Below are 26,858 nucleotides of genomic sequence, written 5' to 3'. Positions count from 1 at the left end.
AAAAAATTATAAAAATAAATTAGTATAAGATATATCACTACACAAACATGCAAGTCAAATATGACTTTTATAATTCATAACAAAAATAACAAATTGAACTCTGAATAGTATACGTATACTCATAGTCATATTTGTTATTTTTGCTATGAACTATAGAAGTCATATCTGAACTTGTATATTTGATAGTAATATATCTTATATTAATCTATCTTTATAATTTTTTTTCAAATTTTTTGGTGACTATAGCATGTAATAAATAAGGGGATATCCCCTAGAGGGTTTAAAATCCACTCTGTGTGCGTGTGTACCAGCAAACAGATCTCTACCAGCAAACAGATCGCTACAATCCGATCATTGTCTGCCGGCTCCCGTCTGTGAGAAGTTGGCACATTTTTCGTTTTGATGTTTATTGATTCGTTTAGTGTGAGGTCATAAGCAATTCCAACGTTACAGTAGCTAATGACTAATGTTTTTTTTTTGAAAAAGTGGCTAATGACTAATGTGAATAGGTAAAGATACTCCATCGGCGTTAGTTAATTTGCTGGTGCGAAAAGAATAGCTGCGAGCCTAGATTAGATTTACCTCAGTTTTACTTTCCATGTTGGCGATCAGATTGTAATATTTGGGGTCTTGTTTAAGATTATTAGACCTTTCTTCTAAACAAAGTTGATGTTGTGCATCAATATGGAAAGAAAATCACCACAGAAGACCACCTTCGCCCGGCAACGAGATTTCATTTCTCTGAGCAAACCCCCAACCAGTTTTATTTATACACAGGTTTTATGGAGCCACAGAGACGCTAGACTTGAACGATTCGTTCCTGTGGCTGAATTCACCTCTAAGAACATTAGCTGCTCTTCCAATTGCCCTTGAGATTTTCCAAATCTCATGCTGCACCAACGCCCGCCGTTCTTTCGCGCTTCGATTGCTCGACCGGGACATGGCGTCCGCTACCCCAGGGAAGAAGGAAAGCCTGCTTTCGTAGTCCTCAGGAGGCGAGTACAACTAGCAAGGAAGATAAAAGGAGCGTTAGTGATATCATCTTCAGTTCTGGGGAAAAATGGCAATGAATGAATGGACTGTCCATTGAGAGCTATCGTCTCCCAGATTTTGGTTATGCGTAGAAGTGGGAGGCTCACCAGATGCTTGAACCATCCTCTTCCTTGGAGTCCATCAGGTTGGAGAAAGCTCCTTTCGGCGAGTAGAAGGCGGTCGTTCAACAGCCGCCGCCTCATCAGAGAGTATCCATCAGATACATCGAGGTCCTGTAATTTCTGGATTTTTTTTGTACCAAATAAGCAGAAAGTAAAAATGATGTCATAAGCAAAGAATGGAGGTACAGAGTATTCAAAATATGAATTCAAGTGGCAGTAGGAAATGGCAAGATGACAAATTGATGTACTATTTTTTTATGAGAAAGCATTATGTGATGTGTCAAACACCAAAAGGATTAAAGTTCTCGGAAATTAAAATCTACTACCTATATGTTCTAAGCATGACTAATATACATGCTGCATTTTTCCACTAGTTTGTAAATACCGAAAGTATTGTGCTGTGTGCAGAGACAGCTAGAAGAGGAAAATATACAGCCAACCACATCTAATAGACTATAGGCTACCCAAATACATGGAAACAGAAAGACAATAGAATACAAATAAATAAATACGGAGTACGACACAAGAGCTTAAACATACCTCTGCCTCCTTCAGAACTTGCATGGCTGCACCAGAAAGATCGTCGGCGAATTTATTCATCAAATTAACAAATGTGCTATTTTGCATCATAGCAGAGAATACATTTGCATGCCCCTAGATATTACAAATTTAATTTGTTAATCAGAACATATATATATATATATATATATATATATCACTTTTAAAAATTTCAAACAAATACTTAAAAATCTCCAAAAATGAAAAGTTTTTGCGTGCTACAAGATTTTGGTATGAAGAATCTAGTGAGCCATATAAATCGAAATTTAGAGGTAGTTTGATATGTTTTTGGATCCCGACTCACGGAGCAGCCCGTGAGTTACAACTCACCGTAGCTAAACTCTCTCTCTATATATATATATATGTATGTATGTATGATGTCGTGGGAATAGTAATATGCCCATAATCTAATAGAATCATATGAACCCATCAAGTCGGTGTATCATGGATGATTAATTGACTATATCTGTTTTCCAAAGTTCAGATTAATGGCCTACTTGTTTGGAGTAAAAACAAAGAATTAGATTCCTATGAAAATCATTCGGTTTGTACAAATGAAATACAAAAATCCTAGGAAAATTTTCATCCACTCAAACCTCTTGAAAAATTTCCTATGGATTGATGCGGACATGCATTCCTATTCATGCACTTTTCTTGTTCCTATGGATTAAAATTTCTCCAAAGTGAATAGGCCCTAACTAGATTGAGCATATTTGTACTAAAAATTGTCAACGATCATGTAGTTTGAGTTGAAACCTGTTTGTGGGTCAGGCCCCCATTCCAGAAGCAAATAATGAGCATACTACATAAACAAACACGTACAGCTCTTCAGGATGATAAATGCCAATCATATGGAAATGTTAATTCTGAAAGAATCAATGTACCTGCAACTGGGAAGCATATGTCTGATAATCAAATGGCAGCACAGGGTCATCTGCCAAGCGAAGGGCCAGAAGTCCCCAAATCTCAGCAACTGTTGGGCCAAAGTAAATGAGCCTGATGAGAATTATAAGAGAAATGCGTGCAGCATGATTTAAAGCATCAAAATAACAAACTCTGCTGCAATTTTATGTATAATTCTATATAGGATAGCCCATAATGTTCTTACTCTTGACCGGTCTAGTACCAGTAAACTCAAATTACCATAATTTGAACCAGCAACATTGTACATTGAATGTTTATGTTTTGCTATGGATAAAAGAAAACATATTAATATTGCCTAAAATAACTAAATATATATTTTCTATGAGATGTGTTATACATCTTTTTTATAGGGAACATTCACCTTAATTTGATTTTATATCTAGCTATCTATTTAGATGTGATTTTTTAAATACTAATAAGTTCAATGGGTAATTTGTAAAATATGCAGAGGGGGTGCATGGGGTGGCAGATTCATTGCCACCAAACCTTGTTTTAAAGGAGTATAGATATCACTACTAGTCTACTGCTACTTACTAGCCACGTGACGAAGAAACAATGGATCACCATACTTTTCCATCCAGTTATATGAGTCGAGAGCCGTATGATATCCAGGAAATTCTGCATATTAGATCAGTTAGATGGTGCCTAGCATCATATTAAAAGAATCAGCAATACACATTTTATCGCTAGCGAGTGCTGGGGAAATACTGTCTATGCTAACTTTATCTTGGGACCAGGAAAACATTGAGAGCTATACTATAGTGTATGGCTGCCAAATTGAATTGCACAGCTCAAAACAAAATACTTAAAAAATGAGCAAGCAGTAATGGTCCTAAAAATGGGGTTACGTTAATGTCTTGTGCTTAAGAGAACACGTGTTGTTCTCTCTTTTGGGAGGAGCCAGGTTTTTCCCAGTATGCTCACATGCTAAAATGAAGGAAAAGGAAAGTTCTAAGGTAATCTAAACAATAATCAACAGCAAGTATTTGACCGTATGGTTAAACTACCTTTCCCATAGTATAAATCCACACAAGGGATTCCAGCATGATGTAGAAAAGGAGCGAAGTCAGAATCAGTTCTGGCAAGTCTTTCTATCTGCAAATTCACCATCAGTAAATAATCGGAGCATATGAATATATGATTTAGACGCTCAAAAGATCATAACCAGAAGTCTTTTAAGTTACAGTAGCATTGCATTAATTTAATAGCATAAAATAGAAAAGTTTAGACAACAAGCAGAGTGAAGTTGATGGAATGACTACTGGGGTGCCTGGCAGAATGCTTGGCCTCCTGTGCCAGAAACTCACCCCTTAGCACATGAGTAAGGTGATGGAAGGGACTACAGCAAGGAGGACCACAATAAGCAGCTTGTTCATTGAAGACAAGGAATAATGCAGATGGGGTGTCATGGACATGTGAACTGGATGGTGGACCTAATTTACAGTTTTACACTTACACAAGCACGCTACTTTAACCCTACACATTATAGGTACCTCGGAAGTCTACATTGTATTATTTGCGCACCTCACTGGTAAATAGGAATAGAGAAAGTGGGGCATCTATGTGCCTGATAGAAATAAGGTTTCCTCCGTGCCAGTTACAATAATTATTTCAGACGTGTACACCTGGTTGCAATTAACATAGTAGTGTCGAGGGATAATAGCATTGAATCTGCTGTTGAGGCCTTGAGAAGCAAGGGGCAAACACATCTAATTGCAAGGTCAGAATAAAAGGTTCAAAGGGATGGTGGGGCTTGAATCGGTTGTTGAGTAAGCACAAATGGGTAATCTCATATACCTGGTCAAGAAACCAAAGTGATTGTTATACGAGTTAGACCAATAGCTGACACTTTGAAATTACTTGCCCAAAGTCTATCCAGTAATCAACCTGAACTCTATATTTTTTACATGCAATACTCCCTTCATTCCAAAATATAACCATTTCTAGCACTATTCAGTCATATTTGTCCCATCAATCACTTCTCATTAAATTTCTTCCCATCCCCCGCTCCCCCACCACCACCACCACCAAAACCATCCCTTATTTATTGAGTGACACTAAAGTCTTTTATCTCCATCCTATCAATCTTAATCTACGCCAAACAGCCTATAAATGTTAATGTTTTGGAACGCAGAGAGTATTATGCAACAAAAAAATAGTACAACTTGGTATAGATAATTATGTAGATTTAATATATTTGAATTTGAATATCCATTGACAGTTTGACACAATTTGTTATTACCTTATTCCACGATTCTATATAAGTGGAAAGTATGAATTTTGACTAGCACTAAAATTTCATGTGGGGTCCAGACCTTGCATACTCCACTTGATGGAGACACCCAGCTGAGTGGTGATTATTCTCTGCAACCGATATGCCTACCATTCATATGCACCTTCAACTGTTTTAGCCATGTCAACTCCAGATATCTCAAATGGTAAAGCTGACTGTAATGGAAAGGGGATGACCTTCTGTAGGGTTTGCGGCTTTCCATTGTATTTATAGAAGCTGCCATTTGGAGTGCTTGAAGTAATTATGATGGTTCGGCTTGACATTGAGCTCTGATACCAAGATGTCACGGGCTAGAGAATTAGAGGGAGGATTTCATCGGAGATTATATTTGAAAGCAGTAGAGAGGGACACGACCCTGGACCTCGTTGGCGCGGCAGAGCTGGATCACGATGCACCAATGAGGCAGGGCTTAGAGACGATTTAATCTGAATTTGTTTATCTCTATTAGCCGGCCAGAAGTTGGCTTAAATAGCTAACACAATGAAATCCTAACTAACTCAAAGAATAAAAACCAATCTCTAACGAACTCTGAATTAAACAAACTCTACTATTGCTTGTCATCCTGTTGCTGCCGGACTCTCCTGCGCCTCCTCCCGTACCGCAATCCCCACATAACAACATGATAATGAGTGGGAGTATTCCAGATGTCACATAGCTGTTCAGGACAACTAATCATTGCTTATGGATAAACTGCCATGTATGTTGCATTCAAATGTTTTTCAACAATTTCTGAAATTTTTTTTAGCAAAACAATTTTGAAAGATCAACCAGCCAGAGACCAAGTAATCAGTTAATTTATAATATGTAATGGTTCTAGTAATTAGAGGCTAATCTTGGAGCAGCATCCCCCAACTTGCTTTAAGGTGGTCAGGGCTGAACCCAAGATTGGACCAAGTCATGGGCCGGCCCAGCCTGTATACAATTTTGAAATTTAATATTTATCAATAGTCAGGGATAGTTCCTAGATGCAACGATGAGATTTAGTGATATTTATCAATGGGCTTTCACTTTCAGGCCCCAAGCGACCTCAAGGCATGGCCTGGGCCTAGACTCACCCACTGAAGGTGCTGGCAGCTAGATAAGGTCAAATTATTATTGTTATTGGTTCTTCTTTGTATAATTGATGCATTATACTAAACCAATATTGACATATCTTGTTCTAAATAGCAATTTCATGGATTTTTTACGCCTATTTTTGCAAGGATTTGTAAAAAAAAAAAGATCAGATCAGAAGTACATGATCAATGCATAGCAAGTAGTAGCTTTCACTTTTTCTGACTACAATAAAGATTTGACGTCACCAACTTAGGATATCTCGGAAGCATATTTTGTGTGTAATGTCCTCCTTCTAGGAATGAAAATCTACTCCTACTTATAAGCACGACATACCCTACTAACAGCACAAAATAAAAGGTTTAACCAGATCACTATGCATAAGATGAGCTGTCAATATAGATAATTCTAAGTTACCAACCCTACAATGTGCAAAGTGAAACCTATATATGACTACTGTAAAAGTGATGTTTTACTTTAAACCGGTTGAGAACACCTAGTGGCAATATTGGTTAGGTACAATCTCGATATGTATATACAGAAGCATATTTAAACCTTCAAGTTCTTACATTTATGCCTCCATTCATTTTAGTCCATGTATCATGGACTGTTTTTCCTTCAACATCCGGATCTTTTACCTAGAAGCAAAAAAGGCAAAAATCCTTGAATGAAATAAACATAACTTCACCTCAGCACAGTTCCAAAATTTGGTATAGCTAGCTGAGTGTGTACTGGAGTTTCTAAATGAAAACCCAACCTCATAGAAAACGGAATGGAAATACTTCACTCTACCTGTCTTGTAACATTAATCAAGAGGGTGTCCAACTGGGGGCTAGAACCAGCAAAAAACCCGACACCTTGCACCGCACAATCAACATTTAAGTAAGCTATAGCTTTTGAATGCAGATCTTCAAGGTTTTCTTCAACCCATTCAGTTGATCCGATCTGGAAAAAAGAACCTTCAAAATGTAGAAAAAAAAATAAACGCAGCAGCAAATAAAATGAGTTCTTGTGAATTGTGACAGATGAATCAAATCAACCAGAAAGATCACTCAAAAGGATAACTGTGAACATGCTCGACTTTTTTTAGAGAAAACAAGCCTAACAATTACATGGCGCATACAAATTAAACCAAGTTCGGAAGCAGAGAAGGGATTCCAAGTTGCAAATGATCCAACGGAAGAAACATGCTAAACTTAAAATCAACCTTGTTCGGATATTTGAATTGTAACCAAAAACCATGCCAAAATTGGCATGCTACAAACTACCAAGACTATTTTGCATATAGCAAATAATTATTACACTACCTCCGTTTTTTTTAATTTGGCATCATTGACTTTTGCATTTAAGTTTGACTATTTGCCTTATTCAAAAAATTTACATAATTATTTTGTTATGATTAGTTTTATCATTAAAGGTACTTTAAGCATGACTTATAATTTTATATGTTTGCAAAAAAAATGAATAAAATAAATGGTCAAACATAGATCTAAAAGTCGACGGCATAAAAAACAGAGGGAGTATTATTTATTTCAATGCAGTCCCAACTTAGTGTTAACCAGTTTAAGAGCTTTGATTTGATATTCATGGCAAACACACCTTAATGTTTTGACCATATGTGCATCTAATTGCCAACTATATATGACTCTTTTTCCCAGACTCCTTTCATAAAATGCAAATACTATATATGTCACTTTAAAATTGTTAGGTCGTGTGGGGAATGTGCACTGTTTCCTTTTTCACATGTGCCCACTACTAATTGGATAATCCATCTATTCAGCAATATATACTCATATTTCTTCAATACGAACTCACCATTCCAAACTCTTCAGCATCCCAACTACAAAGAATGATGGTCCTCCGAGGTGTCCAGCCTGACTTCAGCATTATTCCAAGACGCCGAGCAATATCAAGAAGTGCAGATGTCCCACTGTTAGGATCAACTGCTCCATAGGTCCATGCATCTCGGTGGTTACCAAGGATAACATAACGATCAGGTTCTTCATACCCTTTTATGACGGCAAAAATATCATGTATCGTGGCCATCTTGCTGTCCTCCTTAAATAAGGGAAGAGAAAATTATTATGGTCTTGACTTCAGTAAACTCCAAAACATAGTCTCATCTCCCAGAGATACAAATATGCACTTATGCAAAAGAAAAGATGCATCCTGGAACACTGATGTGCCTACAGGACTGCTATGATGCAGTGTTTTATTTGTCCAATATACAGCTCCTCCAATGGAGAGACATGACGACAGGTCCAGCATAGAAACAACGCAGAATAATGACAAATAGGTCCACAGCAACAGAACAAAGGGAGACATAAAAGCGTACCACTTGCAAAACTTACATCACCCAGATGCTCAATGTCTCAATGATTTAGAGCTCAACTGAGCTCCGTAGGCCACAACAATCTTTTCATTCAATGTAAATCTGTAACAATGATCTCTCTAGAATTAACCAGTCTGCACTGCGCAAGGAGCAAAAACTGCTCAATGGTCAAGACTCAAGAGACTCAACATCAAGTATCTACTTGTATTCACTACAACGAGTTCAGAAAAGCTAACAAATCAACAGATGCTAGGACCACTGTCCACTGGAACCAAAATAGCCCCAGCCATCAGCAAAAGCAGTTACTGTGCTCCCTAATCAAGACTGCAAATGTAGTGGCTCTCTTTCACAGCTGAAACAAATTGGGTAGCTTATCCAGGTTCTCAACATGGATAACCACGAAGACTCTATCCCCCATTCAGACCTCACAGACGTCTCTCTTAAGTTGACAACAAAATGTTGACAGCTTACCAAGTGAAACCCCAGTCCAGATAGGTCAAAGGAGCGGTCCATGGCGACTCTAGTCTCTGCTGCCCGCAAACGTACCCATCTTCCTTGTCTCTAAGCGAGTAATCATAGATAGACAAATCCAGGTGAGGTTGTACAGTTGTATTTATACCTGATACGTGAAGTTGACCAACGTGGGACCTGGTCCAACACCGCCGACATCCACCGGAAGTCCAACTCCGGTCTGCCACTCCGCCGGCAAAACCGGGCCACCCAGGGTCCGTATTATCGCCGAGGCCGTCCTGCCTGACACCGGCATGGATGGGATGGCTGGAAATCGCCGTTTAACTGCCTCGTCGTCGATATCCAGGCGCTCCGCCCCGGCCGTGGCGGCCCACCCGGGGGTGAGCGGGTCGCCGGGGCCTCCGAGGATTACCGTGCCCCTCTCGACTCCGCCGTCCGCGTGCCCGGCAATGAGCACGGCAGCGGCGCCCCTTTCCGCGGCGCGCTGCACCACCCCGCCGCGATAGCCTCCTCCTCGGATCGCCACCGCGATGCGGCCGCGGACGCTCACCCCGAGCCGCTCGAGCGTGAGGTAGTCCTCCTCGCGGCCGAGGTTGACGAACACCGCCTCCGCGACGGCCCCGCCGGACGGAGCATACGCGTGGTACGGCCGCACGAGGCGGCGCCCCACGTCCGCCGGCTCGTCGAGCGACAGGTCCGCCGGGAGGGTCCGGTCGGCGCGGAGCAGCGCGAGCGATGCGTGGCCGGGGTACGAGAGCAGGGGCGTGTACTCTCGCGTTAGGGTTCGGAGCCCCGCGGCGCGGAACCGCGAGAGCACGCGCGCGGCGGCCGCCGCCGCCGCCGCGCCCGTCCCCGCGAGGTGCGGCCCCGCGGTGAGCGCCCGCAGGTCGGCCGCGATGGTCGCGTTAGCCCCCTCGGACAGCGACAGGAACCGCGCGGCGGGGTCGGGCTCGGGGTCGGGCCCGGGGCCTCCCCCTCCCACCGTCCTCGCGGGTCGGCGGTGGACGACCACGAGCGAGACGAGCAGCAGCACCCCGAACCCAACGAGTACGCGCACGGACGCGGGGGGCACGCGAGCCAGCGAGGCGGCGGCGGTTTGCGACGAGGGGACCTGCGGCATTTCGCCACGGAAACCCCCGCCACACGCGGTGCTCGGTTCGGCGGCGGCGGCGGCGGTGGCGGCGAGCGGGCGGACTCCTTGCCTTGTGGTGAGGCGAATGCCGCGCGTGCGTGCGAGCCAGTGCCACCCGTGCATTTCGGCCATTTCACACCGTTTCGATGCGTTTTTGGGTGGGGTCCCATTCCCATCTCACCTCATCTCTCAAAAAGTGCGCCGCCGCTGGATGTAACGCGTCCACGGCGACGCTGGATTGGGCGCCGGAGACGGTGGAAGCTACCGGTAGTGCGCTACCGTTTTCTGTGTGCCGTTTTGGCGTCTTTCGCCGGCTCGGAAGAGGAAGCTCGCTGCTGGTGGTGGTGGTTGTCGTCGTCGTCGCCGTGCCGGCCCGTTTGGCTTTCCGGCGTGTACCGATAGATCGAGCGGTGGATAGCGACGGGCGCATCGCATCGCGTCCGGAGAGCGGTAGGTTTGCAGCGAGCGAATTCTGGTGTGGTGGCGCCGGAGTGGAGTAGGACGAGAGTGAGAGGATGATCGGCCGATTGGTTGGTGAACGGCGATGGATGGATAGACTGTCGCATCGTGGATTCCTGGTGGCTATCCAGTAGTAGCAGTTTAGCACGGAGTGTATTAAAACTTTTTTTTCCTGCTCCTTATACCTGTAAGCCAAATTCTAGATATTTAAATTTGGTGTAAATTTTAGGCTTTCTCTTTGTTGTTTATATTTTACTTTTGCTTTTTAAATCGTTAACGGTGTGTCCATAAAAGTTTATTAAAGATTATTTTTAATTATAAACATGTTGTTTCTCTCGATACGCCAAAAGTTTTTTTTTTCTTTTGCCGGGGGAATGTGTCTTTTGATCTCATCCAGAGGGTGGCTGGTTCCAACAATTTGCCATAGGGCTGGTGCCTGGTGGTGGTAAGTGCGCTTTATTCTTTATGCAAGATGAAACATCCTGAGCTGCTACGAATTACTCTATCGGATTTAAAATAGTACTTCCTCCATATTTTTATGCATGACACCATTGATTATTAGAATCACGTTTAATCATTCATCTTATTCAAAATTTATATCCAAATATACAAAATTATAATGCATAATTAAAGTTTATATAATAATAAATTATATTATAACAAAATAATTAATAGTTATATAATTTTTTAATAAAACGAATGGTCAAACGTGAACTTAAAAGTCAACGATGTCATATAAAAAATATAAAGGAAGTATAAGCTAGACACCATCCAAACGACCTCTGAGAAAATCATTTGTTTTCAACTGGTACCAACTTTATTGGTGACGTTTGCTTCACACCATCCAGTAATAGAGCAACAGTGTAGTAATAGAGCAACAGTGTATGCCGGTTTTTTAATTCCTATACATGGCCGCTTAATACCAAAGTTAACAATATAGTCAGGACTGAGTTATATAAGGATAGGAGTGCCAAAGAACCCTGTCTAAATTTTTTTGTATGTGTGCCCCCTTGTCTAAACTCAACCATCTGAATTCAGTTCAAAGCGAAGTAAAGTAAATAAGTAACACCTTTTACATTTCGTTTTATCTCCGTCTACTATCTTTAAATTTTATCATATTATCTAAAATTAATTTAATATTTCACTAGTATCGTATATAGCCATATATCACGTGTTAAAACAATAATGCCACTACAAAGCTCCTAAAAGCCAGTGTCGCAGGTGGCTGCAGCCTGCTTCTCTTTTCCTCTCCTCCCTCTCCATTTTATTATGGGATAATCCTTCAGCTTTGTTAGGGAATGTCATATTTAATAATGAAAAGTAATTTATGAACGAAACTTTTATATATGTGTTTATTAGCGATCTAAAAGCCCATGATAAAAAAATACGATGAAAAACTTAAAATCTACTATAAATTTAAGATTACAAATTAAAATTAAATATAAATAGCAGCGAAAAGATGTCAACTCTTTGTAGTATGGTTATCTCATGTATACAGTACATTAAGAAAACGATCTAGCTTATAGCGCATACAGGATACACCGCACGTGCTTCCTTGTAGAAACCTAGGCGATGGGACAGTTAGTTGCTTGGTGTTGAGGGAGGAAACAACGTCAGATAATTTTTAACAAAAAAGAATATTTGGTTTTTTACGGTGGTAAAGTTAGCTAACATAAAGTTAAAGAATACTCTATAAATATAAATAATTATATTATATTATATTTTATATATATATACTACCTCTGTTCCGTATTAAGTTTATTTTTTAATTTTTTGATACAATTTTTTTGACTCTTCATATTATTTGAAATTTGTTGTGATTAATAACTTTATTGTTACTAGATAGTAAACATGAATAGTACTTTATACCTGACTAATTTTTTAAGTTTTTATATAAATGTTTTAAATAAGACAAATGATCAAATGTTTGGATACAGAAATCAAAAATAAAGTTTTTATGGGACGGATGGTTGCCAAGAATTTTTGGCAAAAGGGTCACGTCGAGCGTTTGACCGGATATCGGAAGGGGTTTTTGGACACGAATGAAAAAATAAATTTTACAGCTCGTCTGGAAACCGCGAGAGAATCTTTTGAGCCTAATTAATCAGTTATTAGCACATGTTGGTTTCTGTAGCACTTATGACTAATCATATACTAATTAGGCTTAAAAGATCCGTCTCACGATTTTTTCATAACTGTATAATTAGTTTTTATTTTTATCTATATTTAATGTAATATTCAATGGGATGTTTTTGAAAAAAAAATTGAAACTAAACAGGGCCTTAGCAGTTCGTGCCGAAAGAACATGAAAAAAACTAAAAATAATCCACAAACAACAACACAGGTATGCGTTCGCTTTGTACCATGTGCGGTCTAGCGTGTAATTTTATCCCGTTCCATCAAACATGGCACAGCCATGGCCCATGACAGAATGTTCCATCCAGGCGACTTATTTTTATGTTTTTTTATATAGATTACAACCAAAGTTACGAGATACAACTTTAATTTTTAATACTTATTCACAAATTAAGGAGGGTACAGCTATTACTGGACCTGTCACTGAGAAGGGTATAACTCATATCCATATTTAATAAATTTACACGTATCCAAACGGTATTATTCAACAGGTATGTGTAACCGATAAGGGAAGAGATATACGTGGGCTCTATATATAAAAATTGATTAAATTTTGCACAAAGTTACTCTTAAACATAATAAATCATCACATTAAATTTTAGTCAAATTTAATAAAGTCTTAAAAATTTTTGTTCTTTCCCATGTTTCAACCTCTAATAATAATTTTACCATGTTTTTAGGGTTTTTATTTTACTCCTGGTTTTTTAAACTCAATCCATTTTGTGCACCTCTTTTAGACGGCGAGTATGGTATTAAGTCAATTGTTAAAGTAAAGTTTTAACCTTTGTAGGGAATTTTATTTTTATCAGTATATATATACTATTGTGATCTAGAACGGATGTTAAAACCATGAATAATAAAAAATATAGGGATAAAAATAAAATTCATGACAAAGGATAAAAATGATACTTTAATGACTTAACACCATTATTATTGTCCATTCAAAAGAGATGTATGGTGTGGATTGAGTTTAAAAAACTAGAATAAAATCAAAAAAACCTAAAAAGTGATAAAACCAGTACTAAAAATCGAAATAGACTATGGGCCTGTTTAGTTCCCATGAACTTTTTTAAGTCCTTGCGTCACATCGAATGTTTAGACACTAATTAGAAGTATTAAATATAGACTATTAATAAAAACCACCTCATACTCTGAACTATTCCGTAAGATAAATGTGTTGAGCCTAATTAGTTCATGATTAGCGAATGTGATGATACCGTAAACATTTGCTAATCGTGGCTTAATTAGGCTTAAAAAATTTGTCTAATGCAATAGTCTTTGTTTATACATTTAATTTTGTTAACAGTCTATATTTAATACTTATTTAATACTTATAAGTAACGTCAAATATTCGATGTGATAATATACTTTAAAAAAAATCTCTTCCTCCAAACAGCCACGCGGTATACGAACGAAATTGCTGCAATAGTCTAACATGCTTCCAAGGTGGGCCGTGGACGTGCGTCACGTGGTAGAAAGTGGGAATGAGAAAGAATTCCTAACCAATGATTAGGATAGGGTTCCTAACATTAAGTTGCTACATAGAATAAAAAATAAAGTGGCAAGTAAATAAATAAAAAAAGAGAATAAATTCATGTCTTACATGAGATATGGTTTGTATACAATATTCAAGATCACGTGAGATAAGTAGCATTAAATTTAAGTGTGAAATAGTGATGTTTGTATTAAAATAGCAGTGTCTAGTGTTTTTGTTGATAATGAAAAATTTATGGTATGGGTAGGAATGCCCCGAGCGTGTTTCATGTGGCAGCGCGAGAGTGAGCGGTCGGTACCAACTACCAACCGACCCACTCCCGCTCGGTTGGACTTTTAATAATTGGACGCGGCGGCGTTGCCGTACACGAAGCGGCTCACGACCCGGACCAGCTCGCTCCCGGCGTCGCCGAACGGCTCGGCGGCGAAGAACCCGTGGTGCTGCCCCTCGAACTCCACCAGCTCCACCCGCTTCCCCGTCGCCCTCAGCCTCGCGGCGTAGTCCACGTCGCGGTCGCGCAGCAGGTCGTGCTGGGCCGCCACCACCAGCAGCGGCGGCAGCGCGACGGCGTCGTCCAGCGCCGGGCTCTCCGGGCCGAACGGGTTGGCCAGCGGGTGGTCCCTCGCGGCGCCCTGCGGCAGCGCGAGGCGCCACGCCTGGTCGGATAACGGCAGCGTCAGGAACGGCCCCGGCGAGTACTCCGCCTCCGACCTCGTCCTCTCCTCCCCGCCGAAGAACGGAAAGAGCAGCACACACCCGGCGACGCGCGCCGGGTCGACGGCCACCTGGCCCGAGCCGAGACGGAGGGCGATGTGGTGGACGATGCCCGCGCCGGCCGAGTCGCCGGAGACGAAGACCAGGCCGAAGTCCGCTGACTCCGCGAGCCACGGGTCGGCGGCGTCCCCGGTCGCCACGGCCTGGTCGCGCACCCATGACATGACGGTCGTCGCGTCGTCGTGCGCAGCAGGGAGGCGGTGCTCGGGAGCGAGGCGGTAGTCGGCAGAGAGCACGACGGCGGGGAGCTCGTAGGCGAGGCGGAGGCAGCACGCGTGGAAGTTCTCCATCTCGAAGCTGCCGATGACGTACCCGCCGCCGTGGAAGTACACGACCACCGGGAGCTTCCCCCCAGCGACGGCAGCCGCCGGTGGCGGCTTGTACACCCGCAGCTTGAGGCCGCGGCCGGCGTCGTAGACGACGTCCTTCCACTGGACGGCGGACAGTTCAGGCGGCAGCACCAGCGGAGGGAGGATGTTGTAGTCGTCGAAGCGGACCACCGTGCCGTCGCTGAAGAGCTGTAGGTTGGGGCCGCAGTCCTCGACAACGTACGGCGCCGGCGTGGCGGACTCCATGGCGCGCAGCTTGGTGACGGTGAGGCCGGCGAGCTCGCGCTTGGTGGAACCGTGGAAGTGAACCCAGGCTGCTCAGAGATTACTGGAGCACGAATCGACGACTCCACTGCAGCTGGGATTGGAAATTGTCTTTCATGTGCTCGTATATATAGCAATTCGATCGAAAGTATTTTTGCTTCTGTCTCTTGTTGGCTTTATAAAAGCTGGGCTTTGGTCTTTATTTAAAAAAAAAGTATTTTTCTTTGACTAGAATGTTTGATTTTTTCTATATTTATATAACAGTATTTCCTCGACTTAAAAATATTTATGGGAACAAGATTTGATCAAATTTTCAAAACTTAATAAGTTTTCGAGGAGAATCAATATATATTATTTATTTAAAATTTAAACTAAACATTTAATAATTAATCTATGGTTGGAATTTTAAAAAATTAACTAAAATCTTGTCTAAACAAAAAATATTTTGAGTGTTACTAATGAATATATATATATATATATATTTATAAAACTAAAATATTGTATAGACTGAAACGGAGGAATTGGTACGTGAGAATGTGAGATGATCATGGACCCGAAATAATCGGCGGCGCAGCACGTGGATTGCGTTGAATAATAGTCGAAGCAGCTGATCTCCACAGATTAAGGTGCAGTACTATTGCTTGGCGCCTACGGATACGAGAAGTTGCTTGCTGTGCTGACCACTGCAATTTTTGTTTTGAGTTTTGATGTGTCATCCCCTTGCACGGACTAGCACTGTATTTCCTCAGCTCTCAGGTCGTGTAAGATGAAGAAGAATGGTGTATAGGCTGACACGTGGATCCTATTTACATATACTCAAAATAAAGATGAAGGATGAAGAGGTTGTAACTAGGCTTTTGGAGATTTGAATTTAGAGGCCGTAAATAATGAGTTTGACTTGATAAATAAAATGAAGAGTTGGTCAAATAAATTTTTGGAGACTCGAATTTAGAAAAACCGTTAGAGATGCTGTAACCAGGCTTGACGAGCTGGTCACGCCAGCGTCCAGGTCGTAAAGCACTTTATGGCAATGAGACATATTATAAATAAACCTAGGATATATGTGATATTAGGATAATTTAGATCTAATGCTAATGTAATATTGCTCACTGATAATACTGTGAGTAGTATGTAGAGAGTCTTATTCAAACATATATTAATAATATATCAGTCTAGATAAAAAATGTTATATCAGTACAAAATTTGTTTATTTTGAGATCGGAAGAGGAAGTTAAACAGATTGGTCAGTTGGGGCTTGGCGCTAGACCGGCCACCAGTTATTTATTACTCACGCATATACTTGTACCCATATTATTTAGGTAGATTATGGTTAAAAAATAATTGTTAATTAGTCATCAAAATAGTCTTTTGATATCCGATCAAATATCCGATATAACATTTAACTTAAAAAATTTTGCAAACTAAACAAGCCCATATTTTACCCATGCCTTTAACACGACCGATTGACATCCCCAAACAATGCAGTACATCCATGGATACAGCAGCGCTTAAGTTTCAACTTCCATATTGACGAAAAAATAAAATAATTAAGAAAACACTCAACTGGATATTTATTTCCTGTAGTTACAGTTAATTAAATTAGATAGTTCTCTAACTGCCCATTGAGGAACGCTACGGGACGGGATCCCATCTATGTACGGGACAGATTATGTGTGAAACCATGTGGAGTCCACGCGCGGCGGGTGGCCCTGTTCGGCGGGCCCCACATGGAGAAGCTGGCCACCGAGCTGCTTAGGCTTGGGCAGAAGATGTCCGAGTACGGCACCGCCCGAGAGGCCGCCGCACAGTTCGGCGCCGTGTCGCGTTTGGGTAGCCACACGCTCGTCGCCGACCTGACGCTCCAGGTCACGTTACTTTGACCTGTTGGTACGTACTGTACATTACATCACAAGACCCCAAGTTTTATGCGTAGACTGCACCAATCAAAACATAGTTAGAACGGCGTAGAACAATGTGGCTACGTGCACATCTTTGCGAAGAGAAAATCCGGTGCCCATGTACGCCATCGTCTGCTCGCCTCCGCCGACGTCGCGCTATGCGCCACCACGCCGTGCTCTCGCCGCCGCGTGTCCCACACCTCCACCGCCTTCATGCTCAGATGCGCCTCATGTACCAACATGTAGCTGGTATCAGATGATACCACTAGTATGATACCAGTTGGTATCATCTGGTATCATAGCGATGCGCGACAAGAAAAGCTCAAAAACATGCAAGTATCACATGGTACCAGGTGGTATCAAGCGGTACCATATGGTTCTAAGTGGTACTATATGATGTTAGTATATATCAGTAGTTATCATTAGGTATTACTTGATTTTATATTAAAACCTGAATGATACCGATTAGTATCAACATGTATTAGATAATACCAAAAGGACCACTGGTATGATACCAGTTGGTATCATCTAGTATCATAACACTGCGCGACAAGGGAAGCTAAAAAACATGCAGGTATCACATGGTACCATATGATGTCAGCTGGTATCATTAGGCATCACTTGATTTCATATGGAAACATGGATGATACCGATTAGTATCAACAGGTATCAGATGATAACAAAAGATACCGGAAGGTATCAACATGTATTAATTTATTAGGTTCTAAGTGGTATCACATAATATCGGAAGGTATCAACATGTATCACTTGATACCTAAGGTGTCAGGTTTTGATAACTAAGGAGCGGCGCCGGTGTGGCGAGGATGTCACTGGAGGCTGGGGCCGCATCGCCAGTGTGGGGGATTTGTCCACCGCTGAAGTATTGACAAAATTGGTTTTTGTCCTGTCTATGAAAAGAATTGTTGTGTGGGGCTGTGTGCACGAGGATGTTAGGAGAGGAAGGCTATACAAAGATACCAGTTTATGTTAAATTAAAGACGTCATTAACTGTCCCGTATCACGGACGGAACGCCGTCGTACAGTTTTTCTGTTGAGTAAATTAAATAGTTCGCATACTTGTTTGTAAGAGTTCTTTTGAATTTCTTTTAAATACGAAAACGTCCCAACTTTAACCGATCGATCGATCGATCAGATTTAGAGCGAATCTGCACCATAGTTTGTCCTCTGAGTGAACACCGCCTTTACATGGAATCAGCCCAAACGGATGTCAGAGGGGGGTGATTCCTTGGTTTATTTATAGAAAAAGCTAAACAATAAGATAAAAAAATATACTTATTTTTAGTGATCTAAGAGTCAAAGCTAAAAAATAAATTAGGATGAAAACATCCAGAGTCAAATCTAAAATTAAGGTTGAATATTTAAATTTTAATTTATAAGCATAATTAGAAACGAAAAAACGAGACTCAAAATAATCAAGAGGGAATCAAAGAAATATTATTGTCAAACCCACAAGTTTAAGATAACATCAAGTATGAGGTTTATGAAATATTATTATACAAGTAACTTTGTTGTATAATTATCATCGTCGCTAGGGCTTCGTTATATTGCTCCATTAATATTTTAGTTATCAAATACTCCAGCATTTAGCAGAGTGGGATGAATGGAACTCTAATGTTGATAATAGCTCTGGGATAAGTACAGTAGTATTTCATAGAACACTAGCTCATCCATAACATTCTTAAAAGAAATTTGACATCTATCTATTATATATATAAACACGTTCACTCTCACATGATAGAAAATCCCACGTTAATCGAGAGAAAATAAAAAAAGAAAAAAATTAATCGGACAAAAAAAATTTAATCGGACAAAAAAAAGGAACGTATCGCTTCCTTTTCCTTAGTCTCGTGGGCCCAGTAGGGTCCGCTACGGACGCACACCAGGATCGAAAAAGGAGTATTTTTAGGAGAAAAAACTATCTTTTTGATTAAAAAATTAATCAAGCCGTCGAAGGAAAATAAGAGATAAAAAGAAGTTTTTTAGGAGAAAAAAGAACGTGATTTTTTGGATAAAAAGTGATCTTTTGGAATCGGAAAAGAAAAGATAATGATTTTTGGATCGGACAAGGAAAGGAAAAAGAAAAAATAATGATTTTTGGATCGGACAAGAAAAGGAAAAAATCAGAGTTTTTTTGGATCGAGCCATCAGAGGAAAATAAGAAATAAAAAAGATAATATTTTTTGGAATCGGACAAGAGAAGGGAAAATCAGGTTTTTTTTGTTTGAATCGGCGCTGCTGCTGTCCAAGGAAAGGAAAAAGGTCAATTTTTTTAATCGAGCAATAGATGGAAAATAAGAGATAAAAAGAAAAGAATAATATTTTTTGGAAATCGGACAAGGAAAGGAAAGGAAAAAAATCAGGGTTTTTTAATCGGCGCTGCTGCCATCCGATACCTACGAGGATATCATGCAAGATTAAACTAAAAAAAAATCCTCATATGCCTAAAAATATATTTGAAATAAGTTATGGACAATTATTTAATATATATGAAAGATACGTAACTAAAGAAGACGGAGGAAAGAAAAGATATTATGCCATAAATTTTGTACAACTTTGATCTATTGTAGCATTATTGTTATATCTACTATGTTATTAAGATAGTATCAATAAAGTCACTGTTTTAATTTGCGGTGCATCAAATGTAAAAGTTAGGTCCAAGTTTAAAAGACACTTTAATATTATATATTTTACAATATAATATAAAACTATATTTGATATTATATAATAAATTTAATAACAAAGTTAGCCGCGTAATCTACACGGGGCGCAATGCTAGTTTATTAATGATATTTATTTGATTTTATCGTCAATCCACGAGAATACAACATCCTTGACCTATGTCTAAGACAGTACGACGAAGCCTTGACCCGCGATCAGGACAATGAAAATCTGCACGGAATAACGCGAGAAACGGGATCTGTACTTTCACGGCAGATGGCAAGAAGGAAACACACACCTCAAGTGCGAGCCGTGGCGTCGTCTCAACGCGAACCAAGCAACGGCCATCTTGTTTGGTTCTGCGAGCTAAATTTGGCATCCTTCTATACAATTTCCACATAAATTTCACTGCAAAGCAGGGTGTTTTTCGTGGTTTCCATCGCAACACGGTGAAAATTCGTTCGAATCCGCCGCCTTTTCGCCGCAAAAAATAAAAAATTCCCTTCCACGATTTCCATGGTTAGTGGCCGCCCATGAATTACACTCCACCTCCTGCTCCCGGGCCCACCAAGCTTAATCAAAACAGATTAATCGTAAGATCAATATCAAAGCATGGTTCATACGATATCATGCATATTAAATAGAATATCACATCAGCAAAATTACTAACTTGACAGAGTTTTTAAATAAGAGAGTTGATGAGATGAGAGATGAGTTTCATCTCCTTAAAACTTATCTAATTTATAGTTTTGATATCTATGTCATAAAACTATTCACGTAACAGCCGCTGTTTCATTTCAGGTCGCCCGAGCCTTTTTTGCAGTTTGCTTGCAAGGACACACATTAAACAGTTTGATAATCTGACGACGACGTGGAAAGCTCACCAATCTAATGCCAAATTAATCGAGTACGGTCCAGATTCAATTGTTTTTTTGAGTAGTATATTGAATTGGTTGGTCCAGTTCGTGTCAAATTCCAATCGGCTCGAGTCGCTTCCCAGCAGACGCCACCTGCCTTTCCCCTTCCGAGCAGCGCCGCGCCGCGCCGCGCTTCGCCGCCGGTGGTGAGGGTGGTGGGGTTGGGGGTTCGGGTGTTGCTGGATATATAGATGCCTCCATGGATCCCGTCGGCGAGCCCTCGCCGCCGTCGTCGCGGCGGTCGGTGAAGCGGCGGCCGCCCGCGCGATCGCCGGAGCTGTCGCCGAAGGCGGGGGGAGGAGAGGCGCCGGAGCTGCTGATCCGGAGGTTGGAGGAGCTGGAGGCGGCGGCGGCGCGGCTGCGGGGCGAGAAGGAGGCCGCGGAGGTGGCGGCGCAGGGGCTGCAGGCGGAGCTGGAGGCGGAGCGGGCGTCGGCGGAGACGGCGGCCAGCGAGGCCATGCTGATGATCGAGCGGCTGCAGCGGGAGAAGGCTGCCGCGCAGATGGAGGCCCGCCAGTTCCGGCGGTACGCCGAGGGCCGCGCCGATCGGGAGCGCGAGGTGCAGGAAGAGCTCGCCTCGCTATCCGACCTCGCCGCATCCTACCACTCCCGCCTCCAGTCCCACGGGATCGACCCTGATTCTTTCTCCGACGACGACGAGCAGCAGCAGGACGAGGAAGATGGCGAAGAAGTACAGCATATCGACATGGCCACACTAGAGGCAGAAGGAAGCAGCGGCGGCTCGAGCAGTTTCATGCAGGTGAAAGCCATGGTCGACGACGACGACGAAGAGGAGGAAGAGCAATTCACCCCTGTGGAGAAGGAGTTTGAGTACACGGTGGATGTGAGGTGCGCGAGCACGACGACGAAGGTGTCCGGTGCGGTGGTTGTGGGTGAGTACGTGGGGGAGAGCAACGCTGAGGGATTGTACGCGAGGGTGGAAGCTCTGGAGGCGGACAGGGCGGCAATGCGGAGCGAAATCGCAGCATTGAGGGCAGAGAGAGCTCAGCTGGTGATGGCGAGGGCAATGGCGCGCCGGCTGTGCTGGGAGGTGGTTGCTGAGCAGAAAGCCAAGAGGGTGGCTGTCTCACCACGAAGCTTCTCGGTGCTAGGAGTTTGTAAGGTATAATTAAGCTTGCTTACATCAGTCAATGTTAGAGCATCTCCAAGAGAATGCTAATATTTTGATTTCTAAAAGTTCGTATTGGGTTCATCTAAAAAAAATATTAGGCATAAAAATTATGCGCTCCTTCAACAGAAATCTAAAAATGAATAACTTGTATTAGTAACATGTATTCTTGCCCCAAATTTAGGACACAATTAAGTGGGTTAATTTTAGACATGTGTAAATATTAGGAATGTTTTTATAAACCTGTTGGAGATATATTTTCTTGCTCAATTCCCAAATTTTAGTTTTAGAGATCAATTTTAGACATCTCTTGGAGATGCTCTTAGTAAGTTTCGACATTTGGCACATTTAGGCTAAATTTAGAGAATGTGACATCTGGACAAGTTAATTTCATTAGTTGAGTTGGAACATTTCTACTGCCCAAATGTAATGTCACTCTCAAAATTTCTATCTTGGAAAGGGGAGGGTTCAGTAAACAATTGCTTGTGGTGAATGTAGATGAAATCAATCAATATTAAGTGTAGAACAACTGAATTACTATGGACTAAGGCAGTAAAACAACAAATAGTGGTTGGTACAACAAAGGAAATTTAGGGTCTGGTTATCAATGTTTTTCCTTAGGCTCACACTTGAGTTGAGTACATCGAAATGTTAGTCATTTTAGTCTTTTGGCATTTCCAGATTTACTAATGGCTGGACTCATTTTTAGACTCGCTTGTGTTCTCTTGCTGCTAGAAAGATTGAAAGCAGAGAATTGGCAATTCAGGGAGTAATCTGCATGTACTATCTTTATATGAAGGACTTATGTGTTTGTGTGTGTTTGATTCCTGTTGGAGTAGTAGTAGTATAGAAACACTTCCATTTGGTAGAAATATATTCATTTTGCGTTCCTTAATTTACATGTCTTGGTAACTTAAATCTGTAGTGATTTCTCAATATTTGAGTAGCCTTTTGAACAGTTGAGAAGTTCTCCAAACAGCATCCTGAGATCTCCTTTTTTTGGTACAAGATAATAGTTTGTTAAGCCCCATTGGCCCAGTCCATTTTCCTTGAATCATCTAGCCACTTTTTGCTATGCACATCGTGCAGCTCAGTATTTCCAGCAGTCTAAAATATAGCAGAATAAATTTCTAATGACGACTTTTTTGCTGTTTAATATACTTTGGATAGTTAAATTTGTAAATTCAAGGGAGGTCATTTACCAAAAAATATTCGGCAAAAGCTTAAAAGAGGGTTGTTGTGGCCATCAGTTTCCCCTCTGAGCTATTTTTGTTCCAACTTTACTTCCTACAGAGCTAATGATTTTACTGTCTTCATATCGTGTTCATATGTCAACACACAATGAGTTGCATACATGCTAGATGTGGTTGACTGCTAAAAATTTGAACCACAATTTTGTATGGGAGTAATGACCGCACTAACATGTGTTTCATTCTATCTCAGTTCCATTTCTTGAATCCTATAATGTATACTAGTCAACATGAGAAGTTAAATTTGGAAGGGACTAAAATACTTTCTGTTGCTTCTTTCCCACGTAATATGCAGTTAATAACTGATCCTTCTTCGTTTCTCTGACCGCACTAACATGTGTTCTCTGTCACTCTATGTATCGTATTCACAGCATTGGCTCTGATTGTCCATCAGAAACTAACAGCCTTTTATCTCTTTGCTCCAGTGGGTGCTCTCAATAATCTTTTGGGGAAACCGAAGTTCTACAGCCAGGTAGATTTTATATTATGCCTTGGTTATGAATATATCAATATCCTTTTCATTGAAGTGACACTAAATTTACTTTCATGGATATCTCACAGGTATACCTTTGGCTTGTCAACTACGTTCATTGGCTTCCTACTGCTACTAGACAGATCCACCATGTTGAGTCCCTGGCGTCGTCTGCCTAGGCCAGAACGATGAAAATGAGCTTCATAATCCTATAGCCTACTGTCTATAAATGCCGATCCTGGGATCATTGGTTATGACTTCATTGTAAGTGTGTGTATTGCATTCTTTGACATCTCCTCTTCTTTTTGCCCAAGCACAGTTTTTGAGCTGTATGTGTATGTTTGGAAGCTTTGAGCTTGTCTTACAGCGTGTTTATTCAAACTTAGGCGTGGATAGCTTGTAATCAGGAGCTAACTGACATGCTCTGTATAGAGTGTACATCATAGTAAGTTGTGGAATATGATCTTGTTTGCGCAGTTGCTGAAATACTGGAGTTTTGAATATGATTTGCATGTCTGCTCTGTCTAAACGGTGTGTATTTGGATGGCAATTTCTACTTTTGATCCAGAAATTTTGTCATGCTGTTTGATTGTGTGACATGATCAATGCGGCCCAGAATAGGAATTTTACAGGACAGCATGTTGCAGTTCTGATTGTTTTTGAATGTTTCATTTGCTTTATGTTACTGTTGGAATTTGTCCAGAAAAATTCCCAGTTGCTTCGAATGCTATTTGATTGTCCAGAAAAGACCTTGAGACGTCAGGGCCATTGTTTTCCCTCGTAGCGGCTTCATCGTTGATCCTGAAATCACTTGTCAAAATTTGCACTGAAATCCATTTCCAGGCCTGATTTCCTCAGCTGATATCATTTTCATGTTGAAATAATCCAATTTATATTTTCTTTGGCCACGATGAACGCATTTCTATCAGCAATGTGCAACTGGATTGAATGCTTCCGAAACAAGATGTCAAACATACATAAATGCCGGGGAAGAAGATGTTGAAATGCTCCAGCTTGTCTATACAAAGACAGCGATAGATACAACCGGTGGCTGAAACTTTGTCCCCTAATCTTTTCGTTTATATTTATAAGTTAAAATTTAAATATACAGTTGATTTCGGAGTTTTTATCATAGTTTATTTTTCAATCTTTGCTTTTAAATCGTTAATAATATTTATATAAAAATTTACTCACAAATTATTTTTAATCATTACCGAGTGGTTTTGCTTATACGTGTTACAAGCATACTGATGAGGCTGTTTGTAATTAATATTTTAAAGGTTTCCTCAGAAGGCCAGCAACGCCTTTGTCGCAGGTCTGATCTCAATTCTCAAATAGACGTAATCATTTGGGAGCAACTCGAACCAAAATGGGTCAAATTTACAAGACGGAGAGAAACACACACTGTATTTTACTCATTTGCCACTGAAAATTTTACAGTGCCCCACATGTCAGTGAGACAACGGGCGGCAAACAAGGAAATTAGGTAAAGTGTCAGGTCATAGATCATATACTGACTACATACTACGATATGCATGGTGAACAAAAATTTACAAGTGATTTACTGTTTTTTACAAACTTGCAACCATGCGAAGTTGCGAACTGCTGTGCGTGCGAAATTTCAAATTCGCTCGCAAAATTTTGCACGAACAGCACGGAGATAATCGGCTTGCCCTAGATCTCCCTGTAGTTTAATCTGCTGTGTATTTTTCATACCATCTATCGTAATCAAGATGAGTTCTACATGAACTCACGAGATTTGATTAGAACAATGGACTGAGCTCCTGGATGGACTGCATGGTGTTGGGGGAGAAGATGAAGCCGGGGGAGAGCAGCATGCCGGCCGCCATCATCGGCGACGGCACCGCCGGAGGCAGCTGCTGCTGCTGCGGCGGCGTCGCCGGGGCCTGGCGCTGCCCGAGGGTGAGCAGCAGCGGGTCGCCGCCGCATGCTGCAACTGCAGCCGCCCCGGCCCCGCCGTCCTCGGCCATCGCCGGCGCGTACGCTGACGTCGTCGCGGGCGTCATCAGCGGCGGCGAGGACGACGACGAGCACGCCGGCGGCTTGCCCGTCAGCCGCTGCACGACGGTCATGAACTCCTGCGGCCGCGCGTGCACCACCTTGGGCGTGTGCTCGTACACGATCACCGGCGCCGCCGCGGCAGCCTTCTTGGCCGGCCCCTTCGTCGTCCCCGCCGCCGACGACGACGACACCTTAAGCGGCACTGGCCTCGGCCCCCGCAGCCCTCCTCTCCTCGACGACGACGACGGCATGGTCCCGGTCATGGTCATGGCAGCTACTCCAGCTAGCTAGCTAGCTAGCTCTCCTCTCCTTCCTCGTTCTGACGATCAACCAGCTAGAGTAGCTTCTTGTGATCGATGCTTTGGAGTTTGGACAGTTGACAGGAGTGCGCAATGTTTTTATAGAGAGCTACTAGCAAAACATGCAGAGTCGCAAAAGACCCAATACCCCCGTCTTTCTGCTTGCTCGTGTTACACGCTACAATTTAAATTTTTAATTTTAAATTTCTAGTTGATTCTGAGATTTTTTTAACCGTGATTTGTTTTTTATATTTACTTTTAAATTATTAAAAACACGTATATAAAAATTTTAATTATATATTATTTTTTGTTTATAAATACGTTTGGTTACTTTTTCACTGAAAATGCCCAACGCTAGATAGGATGATCGATCGTGCGAGTACAATGTCAAAAGTCGTCGGTCAAGTACGGCAGATGCAATGACTGCTGACTTTTTTTTTTCGATTGATTATATAGCGAAAAAGTCAGACGCGTCCCATGCTTCCATTTGGAAGGTAAACGAAGGTAGGTTAGAAGTGGTTAACGATAGTTTTCAGTTCTTGGCTTGATTACCATTAATACTATTCCTCTTTCGGCTGCAGCCCGACGCTGACCAAATCGGCATACATATCAGCTCGCGTCCACAGTTGAGTTGAGTCAAGGCGTTCAAACGCTAATCCTAAGCTAGCTACTTCTACTCCAATGTCAAACACTTTTGTCTGCTAACTGGTATAAGAGGATGATTGCTTGGTTTTTTACGGAAAAAAAATCTAAATGACATATCTATAAATAAAGAATAATTTATGAATAAGAATTTCATATATATATATATATATATA

At 41.5% G+C, this 26,858-nt stretch overlaps 4 protein-coding genes across 4 annotated transcripts; 1 reads left to right on the top strand and 3 right to left on the bottom strand.

Moving 5' to 3' along the window:
* Positions 1-551: 551 nt before the first annotated feature.
* On the bottom strand, positions 552-10,097 carry LOC102704688 (probable glutamate carboxypeptidase PLA3). Its single transcript, XM_040521701.1, has 10 exons — positions 8,934-10,097; positions 7,798-8,040; positions 6,775-6,927; positions 6,552-6,620; positions 3,644-3,731; positions 3,171-3,254; positions 2,597-2,685; positions 1,695-1,808; positions 1,140-1,274; positions 552-1,005 (listed from the first exon to the last, which is right to left on the bottom strand). The coding sequence occupies exons 1-10, from the start codon at positions 10,047-10,049 to the stop codon at positions 781-783; spliced, it is 2,316 nt and encodes a 771-aa protein (XP_040377635.1). The 5' UTR covers positions 10,050-10,097; the 3' UTR covers positions 552-780.
* A 3,809-nt stretch (positions 10,098-13,906) lies between these two features.
* On the bottom strand, positions 13,907-15,503 carry LOC107303811 (probable carboxylesterase 15). Its single transcript, XM_040521702.1, has one exon. The coding sequence runs from the start codon at positions 15,354-15,356 to the stop codon at positions 14,343-14,345; it is 1,014 nt and encodes a 337-aa protein (XP_040377636.1). The 5' UTR covers positions 15,357-15,503; the 3' UTR covers positions 13,907-14,342.
* A 5,410-nt stretch (positions 15,504-20,913) lies between these two features.
* On the top strand, positions 20,914-24,200 carry LOC102715473 (myosin-binding protein 7-like). Its single transcript, XM_015834195.2, has 3 exons — positions 20,914-21,991; positions 23,673-23,719; positions 23,809-24,200. Exons 1-3 carry the CDS (start codon positions 21,068-21,070, stop codon positions 23,909-23,911), a joined length of 1,074 nt encoding a protein of 357 aa, XP_015689681.2. The 5' UTR covers positions 20,914-21,067; the 3' UTR covers positions 23,912-24,200.
* A 1,282-nt stretch (positions 24,201-25,482) lies between these two features.
* LOC121053843 (nuclear speckle RNA-binding protein B-like) lies at positions 25,483-25,992 on the bottom strand. The gene has a single exon (XM_040521817.1). It carries the CDS (start codon positions 25,990-25,992, stop codon positions 25,483-25,485), a length of 510 nt encoding a protein of 169 aa, XP_040377751.1.
* Between the last annotated feature and the right edge of the window lie 866 nt (positions 25,993-26,858).

Source organism: Oryza brachyantha, chromosome 3 (genome assembly GCF_000231095.2).
Source record: "Oryza brachyantha chromosome 3, ObraRS2, whole genome shotgun sequence".
Lineage (NCBI taxonomy): Eukaryota > Viridiplantae > Streptophyta > Magnoliopsida > Poales > Poaceae > Oryza > Oryza brachyantha.
The sequence above is the reverse complement of the archived record's forward strand: the minus strand, read 5'-3'. Positions and strand labels throughout refer to the sequence as shown.

Excerpts from the sequence above, each read along its gene's own strand:
- LOC102704688 (XM_040521701.1), bottom strand. The coding sequence starts at position 10,049 with ATGGCCGAAATGCACGGGTGGCACTGGCTCGCACGCACGCGCGGCATT. Across the intron at positions 8,041-8,933 it reads TGGTCAACTTCACGTATCAG|GAGGACAGCAAGATGGCCAC; the intron begins GTATAAATACAA and ends CCCTTATTTAAG. Across the intron at positions 1,809-2,596 it reads CATATGCTTCCCAGTTGCAG|GGGCATGCAAATGTATTCTC; the intron begins GTACATTGATTC and ends TGTAATATCTAG.
- LOC107303811 (XM_040521702.1), bottom strand. The coding sequence starts at position 15,356 with ATGGAGTCCGCCACGCCGGCGCCGTACGTTGTCGAGGACTGCGGCCCC.
- LOC102715473 (XM_015834195.2), top strand. The coding sequence starts at position 21,068 with ATGGATCCCGTCGGCGAGCCCTCGCCGCCGTCGTCGCGGCGGTCGGTG. Across the intron at positions 21,992-23,672 it reads CGGTGCTAGGAGTTTGTAAG|TGGGTGCTCTCAATAATCTT; the intron begins GTATAATTAAGC and ends TCTTTGCTCCAG. Across the intron at positions 23,720-23,808 it reads AACCGAAGTTCTACAGCCAG|GTATACCTTTGGCTTGTCAA; the intron begins GTAGATTTTATA and ends GATATCTCACAG.
- LOC121053843 (XM_040521817.1), bottom strand. The coding sequence starts at position 25,992 with ATGCCGTCGTCGTCGTCGAGGAGAGGAGGGCTGCGGGGGCCGAGGCCA.